General features: G+C 40.8%; 1 protein-coding gene and 1 long non-coding RNA gene across 6 annotated transcripts; both read left to right on the forward strand.

Moving 5' to 3' along the window:
- Positions 1–43: 43 nt before the first annotated feature.
- Positions 44–2025, forward strand: LOC109195666 (uncharacterized). Its single transcript, XR_002057223.2, has 2 exons — positions 44–1493; positions 1643–2025. It is a non-coding gene; the product is annotated as an uncharacterized LOC109195666 (long non-coding RNA).
- Positions 2026–3810: 1785 nt separating this feature from the next.
- ccdc18 (coiled-coil domain containing 18) lies at positions 3811–18353 on the forward strand. Of its 5 annotated transcripts, XM_025900527.1 has the most exons (26): positions 3811–4268; positions 4405–4517; positions 4899–5035; positions 5253–5359; positions 7014–7142; positions 7340–7436; positions 7536–7657; positions 7813–8092; positions 8264–8351; positions 8849–9066; positions 9335–9445; positions 9535–9666; positions 9822–9956; positions 10108–10185; positions 10299–10415; positions 10510–10677; positions 11374–11516; positions 11890–12053; positions 12162–12375; positions 12503–12602; positions 12712–12849; positions 14745–14873; positions 15395–15532; positions 16382–16825; positions 16921–17684; positions 18147–18353. In XM_025900527.1, the coding sequence occupies exons 1-25, from the start codon at positions 4135–4137 to the stop codon at positions 17671–17673; spliced, it is 4389 nt and encodes a 1462-aa protein (XP_025756312.1). In that variant the 5' UTR covers positions 3811–4134; the 3' UTR covers positions 17674–17684; positions 18147–18353. The 5 variants fall into 5 exon arrangements, with proteins under 5 accessions (XP_025756312.1, XP_003438066.2, XP_005476103.1 ...); XM_003438018.5 differs by having other exon boundaries at positions 16921–18353; XM_005476045.3 differs by having other exon boundaries at positions 4252–4268; positions 4871–5035; positions 16921–18353.
- Positions 18354–18898: the final 545 nt, after the last annotated feature.

Below are 18898 nucleotides of genomic sequence, written 5' to 3' on the forward strand. Positions count from 1 at the left end.
GTGCAGTACTTGGTGGAGTGGGAAGGAGTCACTGCCTCATAGGTTTGTCACGTGTCGCTCGTCACTCCTAACTTTTCACCAGCACCCGTGGGACGTTTATGTCTGTGCTGAGGACGTGTGTATTCAGAGCATTAACTGATTATATGCCTTTATTTAGTTTGGACAGGAGCAAGTTCTGCTTACTGTAAAGCCTACTGGTTCAGTCCAGTCCAGGATGACTTTTACAGTTATACACACCATATATGTGTTTAAACAGTTTCATGGACAGCACAAAGTTGTCTCACAACAGCATTTTTGTGCTGCTGTGGTTCCAACTTTAACTAACAGGTTTGAGTGTTTACAGAGAACGCCCCCTTTATTCAGGGGCAATTCATTGACCTGTATACTGCACCTGTAGGCTTTCAGTGATCTGTTATTGTGCTTAATCCAGTGATATGCTTTCATTTCAAGACACGTTAAAAATAACTGTAAAGTTGTTTTTGTTTTTTCAAATAATATCTTTAAGTGTTATCTTGGAGGATAAGAGAAAGAGGGGGAAGTTTTATTAACTAATCCTTTTTTTTTTTTTTTTTTTTTTTTTTTTTTTTCCCTCTCCCCCTACCAAATGAGGTAAATAATAATCTGCACCCACAGTTGTGCCCCGTCTCTCTCTAGTCCCAGCTACGAGTACCTCTCAGTGCCTTTGGCAGGCATATCGTTCAGCTCTGTGTTGGAAAGTGTGCTCGTTCGTGAGCGGTTAAGGAGAAACTCGAAGCAAAAGAGATGTGCTGCTGCAAATGTTTATTGTTTTATATAGAAGTATACTACATTGATTATTACCCTTTCTACTTGTTCTGTCTCTTGACTTTTCTGTTCAGCGGGGCTTCACACATGAAGTTGATGGAATATCCGTTAGGTCGCCAGCTCATTTTCAGTAACAGTTGGAGCATTTCAGCTTGTACAAGGCAGTATTTGTCATGTATGGTAACGTTCTCTATTTTTAAAAATTGATTTGTCTACTCCTAATAGTTTAAATTCAAACATGGGATTCTTATAATTAATCTCTAAAATTGACGAGCCCATGTATAAGGGCATTCTTGGTAAATTGTGTCACTTTGTTTTTGTCTACATAAATCTCCTTTTTAAAGTGTTTTGAATTAAAGAACCTAACTTGTTTTTTGTTTTTTGTTTTTAAATTTTGTCTGATAGTTAAATAAAATCCTGCATAAAATGAATGTTATATACCCACCAGGAGTATTTAACTGGACCGCATGACTCAACAGAAGGAAAGTTCATCGTTATGATCATTTACTCAGGCTCTCAGTTTTTTGGTGTGTGTGTGTGTGTGCGCGCGCGTGTGCAACAAAAAACATTGCACTTGTTTTTTTGGGTTTTTTTTGTTTGTTTTTTTCCTTTCATGTCAAGTTCACCTTGTGGTCTACACACTCAGGATATGCCCCAAAAATGTCACTGCAATGCATAGATCTCTTCGCTGTGTGGCAGGAGGATTTAGTGTAAGTTGTTCTCATAGTGTTGCTCGTCCGTATTTTATTATATATATATATATATATATATTTTTTAAGACAACCCTCCATGTGTCATTACTTTTGACCATATTTCCATATGTAAGTTTTTGATAAGTCTCATTTGTGGTCTGTTGCAGAACCTACTTGTTTTAAACTGGGTCATAACACAATCACTGGAATATAAAATGCTGTATATCATTGCAATAGGTGAGTATTCAGTTGGTATCTCTTTTTGGAGATGTTTCTGCTTTTGTTAAAACAGACAGACACTGACATGTCTTCTTTGTAGGGGTATAGTCAGTGTATTTCAAGCTACTCTCTACTCAGTCAGTGTCTCAGCCGACATGTTGCTACCACTGGCTTCCAGCAGGCTTCTGTAGCCAAAGAACATACATGTAATGTCAGCTTTGTCTTTTGAGATTTTTCTTATTACATTTTTATACATCATTATATAGGTTGATGTGATTTTTGAAAACCTGTTTTGTTAAAGGATTAATAAAGTCAGATATTTTCAACTGTCCTGTTTCTCATGTCTAACTGCCACATGCACTCACGGTAGGACCACGAGTGTTTAAAAAGGTATTTATAAAATATACAGCAAGAGAGAAAGATCATCTGCGGTGTCCTCTTATCTGCTTTATTTCTGGGAGCTAGCCCCACTTTGAGGTTCACCTGTGGTAACTAGGGCTAGGCATCGCCACTGATTTCTATAATCGATTCAAATTTGATTCACAGAAATATTTTGATTCTGATCATTTAACAGTACTGACACTTGTGAGACTTCATCAGAGGTGTAAGCGTCACAGCAGATGCATTTGTGTCAAAGTAACTGAGGATAAAACAAAAACATGAAGGACTGTTTTAGCAGTTTGGTGGTTGTTGAAATAGTTTTGTGAGCTTTAACCTGAGATTCTGGCGCTTCTGGAAAAAACATATTTAAAAGTCGATTCAGGATTTAATGAATCATTATCGTTTTATTCAAGCTAAAACAGATTTGAATCACATTTTTTTTTAAACCCACCCCTTTTAATATAGTTTTTTAATAGGCATATTTGAAAACACCTGACAAACAAATTCAATAAAAAAATACAAAGTCAAAAGTACAAAATACAGGCAAAAAGCAAGAGGAAAACGATCCACAGACAGGGACATAACAGTATGAGACAACAACAGCCGAGGTCTGATTCTCATACCTGCATTAATTTACTCATAACGTTGAAATTATGGGGGGCGGGGGCAGATCAGCAAATGTTTATTTTTCCCTTTATAACAACTGTGCACAAGATGATTTCTTTAGATGACTCATCATTTAAAATTCTTCAGTGCTTACAGTTATGCAGAGTCAGGCATGGAAAGGCTGATCTTTGTGACAGGTGGGTACTGACATTCATGGGTGCAGCTGCTAGCTGTCCTCTAGGCTTTACCTCTGCTAAACCTGTCTCTCTGAACTGGACCTTGTCAGGGTTTTGTGATCTCATATGATCTCCTGTGATATTTAGTTTGCATACTTGGATTATTCAAATGAATAACTAATACATTATGCTAAATTTATACAGATTTTTTCCATACTGGATATGATAGTAAGAGTTAGTATTCCTCTATTAAAGTCTCCCTCAACAACCTGTTGTTTTTTGTTTCAGAAGGAGAGGCCACAGTGGGGCTGCCAAGCGGCGGGAGGTGGGAGGCGGTCCCACAGTACCTCTCTCCTTCTGACATTGTAAAAAAGCCCCCAAACTTAATCTTTATATATATATATTTATGGATCAGCTGCTGCCATCCCATCCTATCCCCATCATGTTCTTCTGTCACACTAATCCTCTGTATGTCCTCATTCACAACATCCATCAACCTTCTCTGATGTCTTCCTCTTTTCCCCCTGCCTGTCAGCTCCATATTCATCATCTTTGGTCAAATATATCCACTATTGCTCCTCTGCACGTGTAAAGAATCTCATGAAATTACTCGACCTGAGCTGTCTGTTCTGTTTCTAATCTTTTCCATCCTGTTTACTCCCAATTATATTCTTATCATCTTCAGCTCTGCCACCTCCTGCTCCAACTTTAATCAATATATTTACTGATTATTTAATTTTAACCGAACATTTGAATACAGTTGATATGGTACAAATATTATTTTTATTTAACAAATATTAATGATTAATTAAATTATTTGTTGCCATTACTGTGACACTTTTTATCCTCCACACACTGATCGACGCTTTAACGGCAATCACACGCGCCGTTGTTCGCGGCTACCCCTCTTCACCAATCAATTCACAGACAACTCAGTATTACCCAATAGCGAGGTTGGTTGTTAGTTGTAGGCGGAGACTAGGAATTACAAACTGTTTTGGATACCTTCTCCTTCATTGCATCTGCATTGGGTAACATGTAAAGATTTGTCACAGTAGAAACGATAAATGCGTATTTTATGCTTTTATAGCGTTAGAGCAATAAAAAGTAATATTTCAGTTAAAAAGTTGACGCTGTGGGTCGTTTGGTGGTTATTTGCTGTGAAAACAGTGATAAGGTTAAGGAGCTAGCCACCTGTTGATCCATCGAGCAACCCTGTTTACATTTAGCGAGCGTAGTTGTGCTGGTGTAGCCTCGGATACTTAAAACATAGCCACATGCTGATGAAGTTAAAGGTCTTCTGGAGCTTTTCAACCGTTCACACAAGCTGTAAATGTTGCTTCGGCGCCGGAAAGCTAAATCGGCAAAGAGCTAATCGGTTTGAGGGAGCTCAGCCTACACAGAAGCTGAGGTGAGTAATCACAGAGACCCAACCTGTAGCTGGTGTTTTTTGCAACAGAAACCTTCTGCAAATAGGTAGTATGATTCTGTTTTCGAGCTGTCCACCCCATTCTCTTGGTTTCCTCTCGCTCCTCGATGGTCTACAGTCAGTCAGATGGCCGTGGTGATGAACAGGTTCAGTCCTGGCTGCCTGATGTTATAATATCTTGTGGGACGGCTGAGATTGTTGCTCGTAGGTCCAACCTCCTCCAAATCGAAGGTAAAGGGCAAAGGAGTTATTTGTGAATGAAACACTAAGAAAAAGGTGTTTGAATATCATTTACACATTACCTGTCACATCGGACTATGTTACATGCTGTATAAAGGTATGCACGTCCATGAATTAGGTAACTGTTCCCTCAGGTATAAATGGAGAGAAACTATTTTGGTGGGCTAGTTTTGCTTGCATAAAGGGTGACTACCCAGGTGTGGGCTGGTTAGTGGTCTATATTTTCTGTACACGTAAAACTGAGTAAGTTGTTCAAAAATGAGCAGATCTAGTGTTACATAGCAGCTCTAGGGTAAAGAAATAAACGTTTCTCGTCCAATCCTGTGTTATGCCTTTGTTTGTAGCATGCATCATTCAACACTTGTTCTGTAGAGATGGAGTCCGTTTCTGCTTCGTGGAAGAAGATCGGCTGTGTGCGGCAGGAAAACGCTCGTCTGACTCTGCAGGATGAGCAGCTCATCAGTGACCTGGATGCAATGCAGTATGAAATGGCTACCCCCAAGTCTCAGGTATGATATTACACATGTGATTTTTAATTTAATTTTTTTTAAGTGGAGCTTGTTAAATCTTTAAAGACTGTGGGTTAGTCTGCTGCAGATGAATGCAGTGTTAAATTAGTGTTAGATTTCAGGGTTTTTTTCCCTTGAAATGTCAAATATGATATGACAAGTCTCCCGTAATAACTAGCAGAAAGTGTATACATGGGTTATCTGTGTTCTTTTGCAGGTCTACCTCAGGGGCCCTAGGGCTGGGGTTCACAACAATGTGGTGGTCATGAGTGAACAGATTCGTCAGCTTGAAGTGGAGCTGGAGGCTCAGGCCAAAGAACTTAAGTATGTCATTGACTGAAATATCCACAAGGTTTTTATTCTTAACAGAACATAAAAAAACATAGCTCAAGCATTTAAAGTGATTTTTATGAAAGATATTAGCTCATTTTGAATTTGATGGCAGCAGCACATCTGAAAAAATTTGTAATGCGTGCAACAAATGGGTGGAAAAGTAAGTGGTACTGAAAAGAAACAGCTGGAGGAACATTTTACAGTCAGTTTAGTTGGGAGCAGGTGTGTAACATGATTGGGCATAAAAAGAGAGGCTGAGGTTCACCAGTCTGAAAAAAACAAAACAAAAACATCATCTACAAATTGTGGAAGAATTTCAGAATAATGTTCCTTAATGTAAAGTTGTGAGACTGTGAATATTTCATCAAATGGACTAACGAAAAATGGAAAACTGTTTGTGGTCAGGTGAAGCCATCAAAAGCCATCTTTGAATGCATGGAGGTGGATCAGTGGCTGTGAAATGAACAGCTTCCACATCTGGAAAGGCACCGTCAGTGCTGAAAGGTGTATATACAGGTTGTAGAGCAACATATGCTCCCATTTAGAAGGGAAGGCCGTGCATATTTCAGGAGACATTTGGAGCATCATGAAATGAAAACTAGAACAAATTGGAACAGGCAAAGATGAGAACAAACAGGACAACATTCCTCTCCCAAAAGTCCAGCAGCTGGTGTCCTCAGTTTCCAGATGTTTCCAGACTGTTGTTAAAGAAGGGGGTTGCTGCACAGTTACCAACTTTTTTTAGACATACTGTTGGCATCAAATTCAAAATGAGTTAATATTTTTCTCAAATAGGTCGATTTTCAGTGTTTAAACACTTAATGCGTTTTTATTGTTAATAAAATAGAATATGGATTTATAAGTATGCAAATCATTGCATTCTGTTTCTATTTACTTTTTACATAATATTCCATTTTTTTTGAAGTTGCGACTATAAAACTAGAATTGCCGATGGACCTTTGATATAATTTCTCTTGGCCGTACTCCTCCTGGGCCAAGCTTATTTCCACTGCAGGCACCTTTCCAGGGACAATGGCCTCTCTGCTGTTTCTGTCATGTGGACCACATTCTAAATGAAGTTTAGTGGGTTGTAAAACTTCAGAAACTTGGGAGTGCTGAACAGTTTAAAGTCTACTTGTAGCATTTCAGCCAGTGTGTCTTATCTGATTCTGCAGTAGTTTGAAAAAAAATCTGTTAACTTACTTTAAGGTTTACCGCAGAACTTGTCTGTTAGTGTTTCTAAACACATCATTCCAACTTGGGCCCTGCTGTCTGTGCTCAATGAGAGAGAGGAAAGTGAATAAAGGGAGGAAGCGACATCTTAGAAAACAAAGTAGTAAATCAGAGAAATAAAATATTTTTATTTGTGGCTCTGTTCTAAGCCACAGCTATCCTTTATCCTGTTTTTGTGTGTGTGTGTGTGTGAGTGTGAGTGTGAGAGACAGAACTCAAAAGAAAGGCAAAGACAGTCAAGCTGGAACCTTTCAGAAAAAGGTCCCCAAAAGAACAAGTTCACTCTGGATGGAAATGTGGCTCTTTATTCTAGCTTTTCAAGATTTACTTACTACGTTTGCCTTTTGTTTCTTGAAACTGTGTCTTTAATTTTAGCATTAACAGCATAACCTGTATTGTCTGTTTTTCCCAGGGCAGCAGAGCTGAGGGCAGAGTGTTGTCAGGAAGCTGCAGCTCACAGTGACATTGTGGTAGTGACTCTTACTGAAGAGCTGAGCACACTCAGGGAGGAGCTGGAAAACAAGACAGCGTTAGGAAAACGGTGGGCTTATATCCAGGCTCAGCTCTGCTCATGATTTCTATCAGTACAGTTTAAAATATGAGTGAAAATAAAAGAAAACAATCTGGTACTGTGTCTTTTGTCTGTATGACTGTCTGTATTGGGCATCACATTTTCTTATGTTTAGTTGAATTATTTACTGTATTTTACTAATGCATGTGCAACACCATGCCTTGCAGGGCAGAGCAACAGAGGAATCAAGCGCTTGAAAATGCAGAGAAGCTCAAAGAAGCCTTCAAAGATTATAAGGCTACAATTTCCATTAAGCTTAAAAGGGTGTGTTTATTGAAATATTGATTGATTTAAACTAAAAAAAAAAACACAGTTTTACTTGCATGTTAACAACAGAAATGTGTTTTGGTTTGTGGTTTTCAGGTGATGGAGAGTGAAAACAAACTAAAAGAAAGTCTCATAGAGTGTGACAGAGAGAAAGAGGAGCTGGAGATGAAGTGCACTGAGCTGGAGAGGGAGAAGGCAGAACAGAGACAGACAATTGGGTACTTTTAATTCAACTGCATTGTTATGTAGTTCTTTGAGTGCTTGCAGGATTTCTAATAATCATAAAAGTTGTGATTTTGTCTTTTATAAGAAAACTTCTGTGTGCTTGCATAGCATGTTTAATCTGCACCGGTTCTCCTCGTCTATCTCGCAGTCAGCTGATGGAGGAGGTGAAACAGTTTAAGGCTGCGGCCGCTAGCCTCCAAGCCCAAATCGAAGAGGCTGGACGTAAAGCGTCGCACCTGGAGCGGCAGCTTATGGAGCGAGGTGCAGAGTGCAGGGATGTGGCCTCTTTGCGCAGGGAACTAGAAGACCTGCGGACTGTGACCCACAGCCAGGAGCAGAGGGTCGCCCAAAGCCAGAAAGAGGCTCAGCAGAGCCAGACAGAGCTGGCCAGCTTGGAGGCTGTACTGGCCCTGCTGCATCTGCGAGAGGTGGGGAGACGTCTGTGTGTGTCGTTTGTGTTCTTACCCAGTTTTTGAATCAAGGTTGTGCTACGTGATTATTTTATTTGCTTCTTCAAAACAAGTCGCCCTATTGCTGATCGTGCAAAACAATGACATGGTTACTGTTGTCACACATTTTTAAATTTTTTTTCTTTAAAGGGTACTTTGGGGCAAATCTGTGCCAGCCCTTGCATGTTGCCCCCAGTGGACTATACGGGAGCCGCACACCTGATGAAGCTAAAGCCAGGTAGGCTCAATCAGATTAATCATTTCATACTTGCAACATACTCTTCATCTTCTTTTTTTCAAACCGAGAGCAAAATTATTTTTTGATTACTAACAGTTTATTTGAGAGAAAGATTTGTTCTGCATTCTTCTTTGCACTTCATGTATGTAGTTTAACGATGCACGAGTTTAAAACCAGCCTCTAAAATTATTTAATCTAAAAAATAAAAAGGCTAAAGCTTGTGGGTGTAGTGAAGGAGGACATGCAGAGAGGAGAGGATGCTAAGGTTTAGGATGAGATGGAGCCAGATGATCCACTGTGGTGAACCCTTAAAGGGAGTGACTAAAAACAAAGTTTAATGAATAAATTATGAACTAGTTAATGATTTGATGTTTTAAAAGGAATGTAAAGCTAAAAATAAATTCCACTATTTATCATCCATCATCCATAAAAATGCCCAAAAAAACAGAAAGAAAGAAAAATGTATCGACTCCAGTCCTCTCTGTTAATCCCGGCAGGCGAGGGCTACCAACAGCTCATGCGAGTGCTGCAGTCAAAGGAAGCTGAGCGGCTGAAACAGAGCAACCTGATCGAGCGGCTTCAGGATCGTCTGAGCAGGGCCCAGGAGGAAATCTCCTCCCTGCAGAGCTCCATGGCCCAGAGAGCCTCCCACTACCAGAGCCTCCACACAGAGCTGCTGGACAAACTCAAACAAGCCACAGACACAGAGAAAGAGGTAACACACTTTTTCTTATTTTTTCCACACACACCAGTGCTAACAACAGTGTAGCACATACAGTATTATTTCTACTTACTGATTGTTTTATTGAAACAATTCAACCCAAATGTACCCTTTGCATGCAGCTGTGTAGTATAGTATAGTATTTTAGGTAATAAATCACTAGGTTGTAGTGTACAGCGAGTTTTATAGCTCAGTAAGCTTTTGTTCCAAGTTTCAAAAGTCATGACTGTTACTTACAGATTAACTGTCTGTTTGAACTCAGTTAAAGAAGAAAAAGGCACGAGTTGCCGCACTGGAAAAGCAGTTACAGGAGAAGACTTCAGCCTACAGTCTGGCTGCACTGAAAAACACTGAGCTGGAGACTCAATTACAGGTACACGGTTATGATTCAAATGTAGTTTTTCTACCTGCAGAAAGTCAACAGCAAATCAAACTTTGGTTCTTTTTTCATTTTGATCAAAGGAGAAGACCAGCAGCGCCCAGCATTACCAGACATTGCTGACCAAAAAGCAACGAGAGTATCAGCAGTCTCTGGAAAAGTGTCAACAGTCTCATTCTCACCAATTCACAGAGCAGCAACAAAGAATACAAATGGTGATCTTCAGCTTTGTCTTTTACCTCTGTATTATGAATTTATTCATACTGCGTAATATTAAATGTGCTGCAACCAAAGGGTAAAGAGCAGGAAAGATGGAGATAATCTGCACAGGAATATTCCTTGTAGTAAGATTATTTTCTATCTCCTGCAGCTGCAGTTGTCTCTGGAAGAGGTTCAGCCTCGGGTGGCAGAGATGGAGCAGGAGTTGACTTCCCTCCAGAGGGAGCGAGATGAAGCTCAGAGAGCAGCTCTGTTGCTGCAGAACTCTCTAGATCAGCTAACACAGGTCAGAACACTTGTAGCATAAGACCACAAATGCATCCTCTGTTTCAGAAGAAGACATGTAGACAGTAGAAGTCGGAGAACCATTTAATAGACATGTATCACAGTACATATGCTGTTTATGAATGAAAAACCTGAAATTATATTATTTTCAGGAGAAGCAGGTGGAAGTCAGACAGAATGAGGAGTTTCTCCAGAGTTTCAAAGAGCAGGCAGCTCACTCCTCAGCCAAGGTTTGTACAGATAACACTGATAAAAGTTTTGGTTTACTGGACATAAACTTCTAGAACAAGCCAGGAATCACACCACATCAACAACTGCAGTTACCAATGTGTTTCTACACCAGGTGTGTGAGCTGCAGTCGTCTCTGTCAGCATGCAGAAAAGAGATGAACTCATACCTGCAGCAGATAGAAGAGATGAAGAAGAACTATGAGACCGAGCTGCAGAAGAACAAGGAGAAGGTACAGTGTTGGACACAATGCAGGAAAACTCATGCAAATTCATCCAAAACCTACTTCTAAGGCACATGTTCTCCACTCCTTCTCTACTTTTCAGGTGTCCTCTCTGCAGGAGAAGCTTCACAGCACCACTCTGGTTTGTCAGAGCTCCAGCGAGGAGAACCTGCAGCTGCAGCTTTCTCTCCAGCAGCAGCAGACCATGCTCACAGAGAGCAGCGCTCGTGTTTCTGAGCTGGAGGAAAGCCAAAGCCACCTGCACAGGCAGGTGAGTTAAGACGGAGCGAAAACCTTCTCACTTGGAAGGTAAACTTGGGGAAAAATGCATTTTGCATACTTGTTTTATTGTAATTTATGCTTTGTATTTATAAGTGGTACTTCTTTTTTTTTAATCTTAATCATTAATGTGACTTCAATACAGTATCCCATAGTGCAGGTTTGGAAAATTGCATGTAAAGTTCATTGTATCTTTAGCCTTTTTGCTGCTTGGGGACTGTTTAGAAAAACAGAGTTATTGTCATATTTTTAGTTGAATGTATGGAAAATGCTAAAGATTACACAGCTTCAGAACACACATAAAAGTGACTGCACCCTAATATTCAGACCTTTTCTTAGACACGTTTCATCGATAACTTTCTAATTCTGCTCCATGCCGTGGTAAAGAGAGGAGAGGGCAGTTTAAGACTGTGATTCTGTTTATGGTTTGGCACTTTTTTGCTGCTTCTTTCACTGGGTTCACAACAAACAGGAAGAGCTGTGTGGAGCCTCTGTAGATAAACACCTGATCTGAGTAACGGACAAAAAAAATGAAAGAGAAAAAAAACCTGGAAGTGTTCCTTAAGGCTTAAACTGGCCTCCTTTAGTGCCTTTAAAATTGTAACAGTTTGCTGTTGATTTTTACTGATGGGGAATAACAATAATTCAAATCAAAGTGTATTTCGTTGTTGGTACTCTCTGCCTGTAGGTGTCGGGTCTGGAGCAGCAGCTGGAACGAGCCCGAGTGTCTCTGCAGGAAGAATTAAGCAAGAGACAGGAAGATAATCAGGTGAAGGAGAAGAAGCTGCGGGAGATAAACCAGCAGAATGAACAGCTCTCCGAGTCTGTGAGGTGAGCAAAGCTAAAATGAGAGAAACTATAGCTCTTGTTTTAGGTATAAGAACCATGTTTGCTTTTTAAAATGCAAAGCTTGGTATTATGGGCGTAACAGCCATTCACTTTTGTAGCTGTTTAATGCAGTTTGTATGGAGGTTTGTTAAAGTTTCATTACAGTTCTCATTTTAAAAGGACCAAGAAAATGAGCAGAGCTGAGCAGGTTTAGTTTCTAAAAATTCTGGAGGGTCTCCCACTCCCAAGACATGGACATCTTTCCAGCTGTGCTGAATTAAATCTTATAAAACTGTGCAAGTGTGCCTAATTTCCTGCAAGATAATGGTTGGGTTTTTTTTAATTTGTTTTTTTTTGTTTTTGTTTTTGTCTGCAGACATCTCACATTAGAGGTGAAAAAGTGCAGGGAGGAGCTAGTGTCCAAGGAATCAGAGCTGGAGCGTCTGAGGAAGGATGTCGGTGTTAAGACTTCTCAGATCAGCTGTATGGAGGAGAGCCTGCAGCACATAAAGAGCCAACTCATCAGCAAGAATGACATTGGTAAGACGTGTTTGTTTTTCTTCATAGCTTTGGGGGAATTCTTTTATCTTGTTTAAATACTAGGAGCATTAACACAAACACAACTTAACAAACCTCTCACCCTCCTAGTTATGGATCTGGAGAAGGAGCTTAATCGTAGTGAGGCAGATCGGCGCAGCTGTTCTCAGAAAGTCGAAATCTTAGAGGGGCAGCTGCAGATGGTGCAGAACGAGTTGGCTGACACTCTGAAGCAACTACAGGAACTCAAGGATATTTTACAGAGAACCCAAAAGGTTTCAGATGAGCGGCAAGCCTCAGTGGAAAAACTGACTGTCCAGCTGAGGTGAGAGCATGGTGTTATGTGCTCAGATGAGATCTTTTTTTGTGTATTTATCCAGAGAAAATAATTTGCTGTTTAACATTTAATAATGATTTTTATGCTCTAAGTATTTGTGTGTATGACTTTACAGGGAGACCCAAAGGGAGCTGGAGGAGAGAACTCACGAGGTTTTAGACATGGACAACGCCCTGAGGGAAAGACAGGGGGAGCTCCAACAGAGAGCAAAGCTGGTACATCCCAGACGCACGAAAACATAGCTGATGTACAGTTCATTTAATCCGCACCATATTTTGCCATGACTCATCATTTTCCTCTTTCTTGACATCCTGTTATGTTCAGCTTGGCCAACTGGACGTGGCCATCAAAGAGCACAAGCAGGAGCTGGAGAGGAAGGTGGAGTCTCTGCAGCAGAGCCTGGAAGCCAGAGAGAGAGAGCTGAGGGACGCACAGAGGGAGCTCACTGACAGAAACATGAAGGTCAGAGCTCAGAGCAAGTGTGTCACTGGGTTTGCCTTGAAAGATATTTTTCAGTTGGACCGGCATTAAAAGAATGGGAAAATAGAATGAATGGACTGACAGTGTTTTCTGTGCTTCTTCTCACTAAGAAAACAAAACACAGAATGATGTTTACGTCCCTTTTTGCATCGTTCATAGAAAGTCTTTTTGTGCTACATGTTTCATCAACTTGTTTGCTGCTAGATTAAACTGTAGGATATTTGGATATGGAGCAGCTTAAATATGAGATGTTAATCAAACACAGTCAGTTCCACAAATGTTTGCGTACCTTATGTTTGCATTTATTTTGTGTTGTTACTTCATAAATCTAATTTTCATGCCGTACTTTGGGTAAACAGAAGCAGCTGCTCTGAAGAGATGTACAGATCTAGTTTAGAGTCAGTTATAGAGTTAGAAAATGAACTCACTGCTGAATTTGGTGTTGGTTGTGGGGATTGGTATGATTTAGATAACGCACTGTGCTGATGTACAGTTTACATACACTAGTCATAGTAATTTGGGGTTTTTAATGATTTTTTTTGAACTGCTCTGGTTCCAGGACGGAGTGATCATACAGCATACACTTTTAATGACTTGAAAGAACAAAAATTGGGTGCACAGGTTTCAATTTACTTTTCATTTTCTCTAATTCACACAAGGTCAAAAGTATACACACGGGCTCAAATAAATACAGACTCACCAAAATATTTAATAACTGGTTCCTGTCTTTGAACTTAACAACTTCTATCAACTATCAACTTCTCATTAGTGATCATGATTGACCTCTGCTAGTTTCTCTTGTCCACCATTAAATGGATTTGTGTGACAGGACTCATTGGATTGTAAATCAGAGAAGATCTAAGAAGGAGTATTGTAGATTTGCACAAGTTAAGAAGGTCTACACAACTGCAAATTCAGTTCAAACAATTGTAGGTAAATATAAGTTATTCAAACTTGTCAAGGTCTGGAAGAAGACCGAAACCGTCACTCTCAGGTGAGAGGAAATTGGTTTGGATGTTCAGGAACCACCAAGGCTGAAGCCTACTATGAACTGGAAACTGCTGGAACTTCAGCATCACACCTTCAAGCCCGACTGAAATTTGCAGCTGCCCACATAGATGAGCTAAATACCTTCTAGTCAGAAGAAACAGATTGAGACCACAATGATAAGAAGTATGTTTGGAGGAGTAAACTTGGAGCTTTCATACCTAAGAACACTATACCATCTCTCAAGCATGGTGGTGGTAGCATCATGCTGTGGAGCTGTTTTCCACCTGTGGTACTGGTTCATTGCTCAAAGTGAATGAAATAATGAAGAAGGAGGACTATCTCTAAGTTCTTCAACTTAACCTCAAATCAACATCTAGACAGATGAAATTACTCCAAACTCAGATCAAAACTGGTTTTGAAATGGATAAAGTGGGCTAGCATTGAGCTTGCCTTCCCCAACCCCCTAATTAAAACCTGTTAAAAAATTTGTGGATGATATTTAAAGGCTGGATCAGTGCCAAGAAACCAACCTCAATTTCAATGAACTCTACCAATTTTGCCCAAAAGCGTTGTCAAATATTCACCCAGTATTATGCCAGAAGCTTGCTGGTTACTGCCAAGAGTGTCTGGTCAAAGTGCAACTTGGGGGCATTTAACCAAATATTAGTGGGGATGTAAGTATATATTTGAGCCTGTATGTATACTTTTGACCTAGTTTGGATCAGAGAAAATCCACAATAAATTCAAACTTGTGTGCCCACTCTTTGTTTTTAAAGTTATTAAAGAATGTATGCTGTAGTCATTCGACATTCATGCCAATGATGAGTGGATGTAAACTTTTGACCACAACTTTGTCTTTTCGTATATGTGTGTGTTTGTGTTGTCAGGAGTCCCAGGAGCTGTTTGCATGTCAGCAGAAACTTCAGAAAGTTCTCAAAGAGCTTGAAGAAACTCAGGGTCGCTGTGAGGGTCTGACCAGAGAGCTGGATGCTGCCAAGCTGCAGACCAAAGAGACGGTATCGTCAAAACACTGTTTGTTTCTTGATCATTTTAGATCCATTAGCTTTGCCTGCATGTCCCGTATAAGCTAATGCTGGGTGGGGGTGTTCAAACTGTTACTTAGTGAGACCTGAGAACAGCTCGCTAGTCTGCCACTGAGCAATCCTGAGGCTCATACTCAGTGTGTTCACTGCTATCAGCAGGAAGTATCATTGACATTCATTAAACAATTAATGACATTTCAGGGTTTCTCCTGGTTCAGAATCGGCCTTTAGGGAGTGAAGCATGATTGGTTTGCATTAAACAACAGGGGTCTTAAGGCCTCCTGCCTTAACTTCTGTTAAAAACAATATACCATACTTAACAGAGGTCCGCTTGTTTTCCTGTTCTTTCTTGCTATTTATAAAGTATGCTGGAGTTCATGAGTGACTGAATTAAAGGCCACTGATTTTCCTTTGGTGGCAGATCAAATTATATTTATGCAGGAACAGCCCTCTTCTTCATGTTGTACATCTGTTTGGCTGTGGGGTGTGTGCAGGAGGCCCAGCTGTGTGCCGTAGAGGGGGAGCTGACTCTGAAGGAGGCACGCTGGCTGCAGTCGGAGGCCAGGCTTCAGGGCATGGTCACCGGCTTCGAGCAAGAGCTGGAGCTGGAGAGGAAGCAGCACAGCAAAGAGGTACTGTTGTCTCAAGACTGGTGACAGACTGCTCTGTTAACAGTAAACTAACTGTAGACTGTTTTAGTGGGAAACCTCAACAGTGTGTGCCGTGTAGAGTTTGCCTTAGATCTGCTGATTTTAATGTAACTCTGGACTCAGGGTCCACAACACTTGATGGTGCACCTGATGTGTTTGCACCAAAGATAAATAACTAATAACTTAAATAATAAATCTTGAATTCCATGAAATGTACTTAATTTAATTTACGTGACACAAAAGCCCAATCTACTATTTTGGCCTCTAAAATAATCTGTGTGACATTTGGATTTTATCTACCTCTTCAGTTTTTCAGAGAGTCGAGAAGTAAATTTCAGACACTTATTGTGGATTTATCCTGATAGAGGCAAAACTTCTTGGTCAGCACTATTTCTATCAGCTTCCTGTCCGTGAGCCAATATGTATTTAAGCTTTTGTGGTTTTTCAGGTTCTGTAGTCCTAAGTATTGTTCCTGTTTCAGTCTGATTTCTTTTCCTCTTTTTTTTTATTTGTATTTGACTTTTACACGTCAGTGACGTCATATGATTTCCTTATTTTATAGCATCTTGAGTTTCTCACGTTACTCCATCTCTGTTACACACAGCTGAGGTTTCCCTGTTGGTTTCCCTTCTTTGTCCTTTTGCAACTTGTGTTCTAATAAACTCACACTACATCAAAACCACATCATGAAGCAATCAAACAATAATGCTAATATTTATATTTCATATATCAGGTTCCATTTAACTTTATTTTAAACTTTCTGTCATTGGAAAAAAAAAACAAAAGCAGAAAAGCACTTTCCTCACGCGTCTGTTTTCCCTCTGTTGCCAGCTGGAGTCTCTTCAGGAGACTCGAGGCCAGCTCCTCAAAGTCTCGGAGCAGATCTCCTCCACAATGCGCTCCTCCCAGGAACAGCTCACTGTTAAACTTCAGCAGAGCCAGACCCAGCTCGAAGAAGCCAGGCTCCGCTTTGATCAGACCAAAGCCCAGCTGGACCAAACTAAGACGGAGCTTGAGCACGCCTGGAAGCGAGCTACTCACCTCCAGTCACAGTTAGACCAGAGCCAGACACAGCTCCTTCAGAGCCAGACTCAGCTGGAACAGAGCAGGAGTCTGTACGAGCAAACCAGAGCCCAGAACAGTCGTCTGCAGGCACAGCTGGAGGAGCTCACTGCTGTGCTAAATCAAACCAGAGTCGAGGCCGCCCAGCTCCAGAGTCAGCTCCATGCCTCCAAGAAGTCTGTGGAGACCTCCAGTGATTCCCTCCTCATCAAGGTAGAGCTTTTTTAGTCAGCATAATGAAAGTTGCATGTTGTAAGTTCGTTATGATAGTTTTTTTTTTTCAAGCTAATGTTCCCCTGTTCTGGTAGGAGTCTGAGGTGACTCGTCTCCAGGCCAGGATCTCCAGTTTGGGACGAGCTGCAGACCGACAACATCTGTACAGTCACAGCCCGTCTCTCTCTTCTCTGCACAAAGTCACAGACTCTCCCCAGCTCTGCCTCTCTGCTCCTTCCCCTGCATCCTCCCCCAAAAAACTTCAGACGACTATCAGCTCTCCTCCTCATGCCCATTCGACACACCTAAGCTCCCCAACACATGCGCAGACGTGTTTATCACCCTCTGCTCGCTCATACCTTAAACCCACCTCGGCTCTTCATCTCTCTGAGAGCCGACAAACGTGTGACTGGCTGCAGAGCAGCAGTATTGACTCCTCCTTGGACCTCCCTGAGAGCGTAAAAGCCACACTGAGAGAGGCTTTGAATAAGCAACCATGGGAGTCCTTGTCACACTCAATTTCCTCTTTACCAGACACAGTGGACCACAGCTGGCAGGGCCTCAGTGCCTCAGATACCACAGTAATCTCTGATAACTCCTTCAACCCGCTTACTTACATGGTGGACAGAGAAAGTGACAGAAATCCAGATGTGGAAGGCACCGTGATGGAGAGGGATGAAGGCGAGCTGCTCAGTGATTCGAGGAGGGAGTCTGTGAGCACTCTGGTGGGTCAGGAGGAACAGACTGACATGAGTTCACTGACAGGCATGCTGAAGTTTGTCAATCAGACACTGGCCATGCAGGAAGATCCTTCTTTATGGAGATCCATAAACCTACCACAGACATGACACAGCCTCAGGTTAAAACACTCATTTAACGGGGAGTTAGTTGGTCAGGAGAGACCTTTTGAAGAATATTTTTTTTTAACTGTATTTGTGTATTTTACTGATGTTTATTGACAAAATTAATCAATAAGAAAATAAACCATGTTGAAAAGGTCATTTACACTCACCAAAATGCACAGTTCCTGCAAAATTTCACTTCTTTTTTTGCATCATTTGCTCAGTTTTGTTGATGGGTTCAAGGGGTGGTGCGGGCAGAAAAAACAAACGGCCTCCCAACTGTCGTCACATTTGAATTTAAATGTCACTGAGCCCTGATTGGTTCGCATCACACTTAGTGCCAAGTGAGCAAAGACCACTGAAAAGCGGTGTTGAAATGAAACCTGTGTACCTGAATTATCTGCTCTGTTACAGGAAATTACAAGTTCAGACTTTACAGAGAGAAGGTGCTAATGATGGATGTTTCTTTTTGTTTTTAGAGGGACGTCAGAGAGGAGGAGAGTCGTTTTGCATTTCTGTAGGTTAAATAGATTTTTGTATTCACCACTACTTTAACAGTCTGTAAATAATCCACTGTGATGTTTTATTCCAAATTGTAGCATTCTTGTTTCATGTGTTTTTTATTGTAACCAATATTTATGTGTTCTTAAAAAAGCTCATTTGATTAAAGAGTTTTATAGAAACACTTTGTGATTCTCAGTTATTCTCCTGAGAGTTGGTTTTGTTTGCTTATTCCCATGTAGTTGGTGACTGTGGGGTCATGTTACCAGAGCAAATGCTTGTTTTGTGTCCAGAAGAGGACAATTTCTGGCTCAGGCTGATTTAAGTGGGGGTGGGGCTCAAGCTGGTTAAACTGCATTTTGCACTTCTGTGGTTACGTAACACAAACTGGAGCAATGATCAGCCTTCAGTGAGTTTTGGGATTCGTTTTTACCAATTTCCAATCAAAATCACTGAATTCAGGTGTTCCATTCACTTTCATGGCCACAGGTGTATAAAATCCTGCACCCATGCATGCAGACTCCTACAAACATTTGTGAAAAAGTGGGACGCTCTCAGGAGCTCAGTTAATTACAGGGTGGTACCATGATAGGATGACACCTGTGCAACAAGTGCAGACATGAAATTTCCCCATTACTAAATATTCCACAGTCAGTTGTTAATGGCATTATAATAAAGTGACGTGCTCTGTGAAGTGATGAATTAACTCATCTGATGGATGAGTCTGGGT

This window comes from Oreochromis niloticus, linkage group LG18, assembly GCF_001858045.2.
Source record: "Oreochromis niloticus isolate F11D_XX linkage group LG18, O_niloticus_UMD_NMBU, whole genome shotgun sequence".
In the NCBI taxonomy this organism is placed as follows: domain Eukaryota; kingdom Metazoa; phylum Chordata; class Actinopteri; order Cichliformes; family Cichlidae; genus Oreochromis; species Oreochromis niloticus.

Coding starts and splice junctions, on each gene's coding strand:
- ccdc18 (XM_003438018.5), top strand. CDS start 4,135: ATGCTGATGAAGTTAAAGGTCTTCTGGAGCTTTTCAACCGTTCACACA. Junction 12,376..12,502: donor AAACTGACTGTCCAGCTGAG/GTGAGAGCATGG, acceptor ATGACTTTACAG/GGAGACCCAAAGGGAGCTGG. Junction 14,874..15,394: donor AGCTGCAGACCAAAGAGACG/GTATCGTCAAAA, acceptor GGGTGTGTGCAG/GAGGCCCAGCTGTGTGCCGT.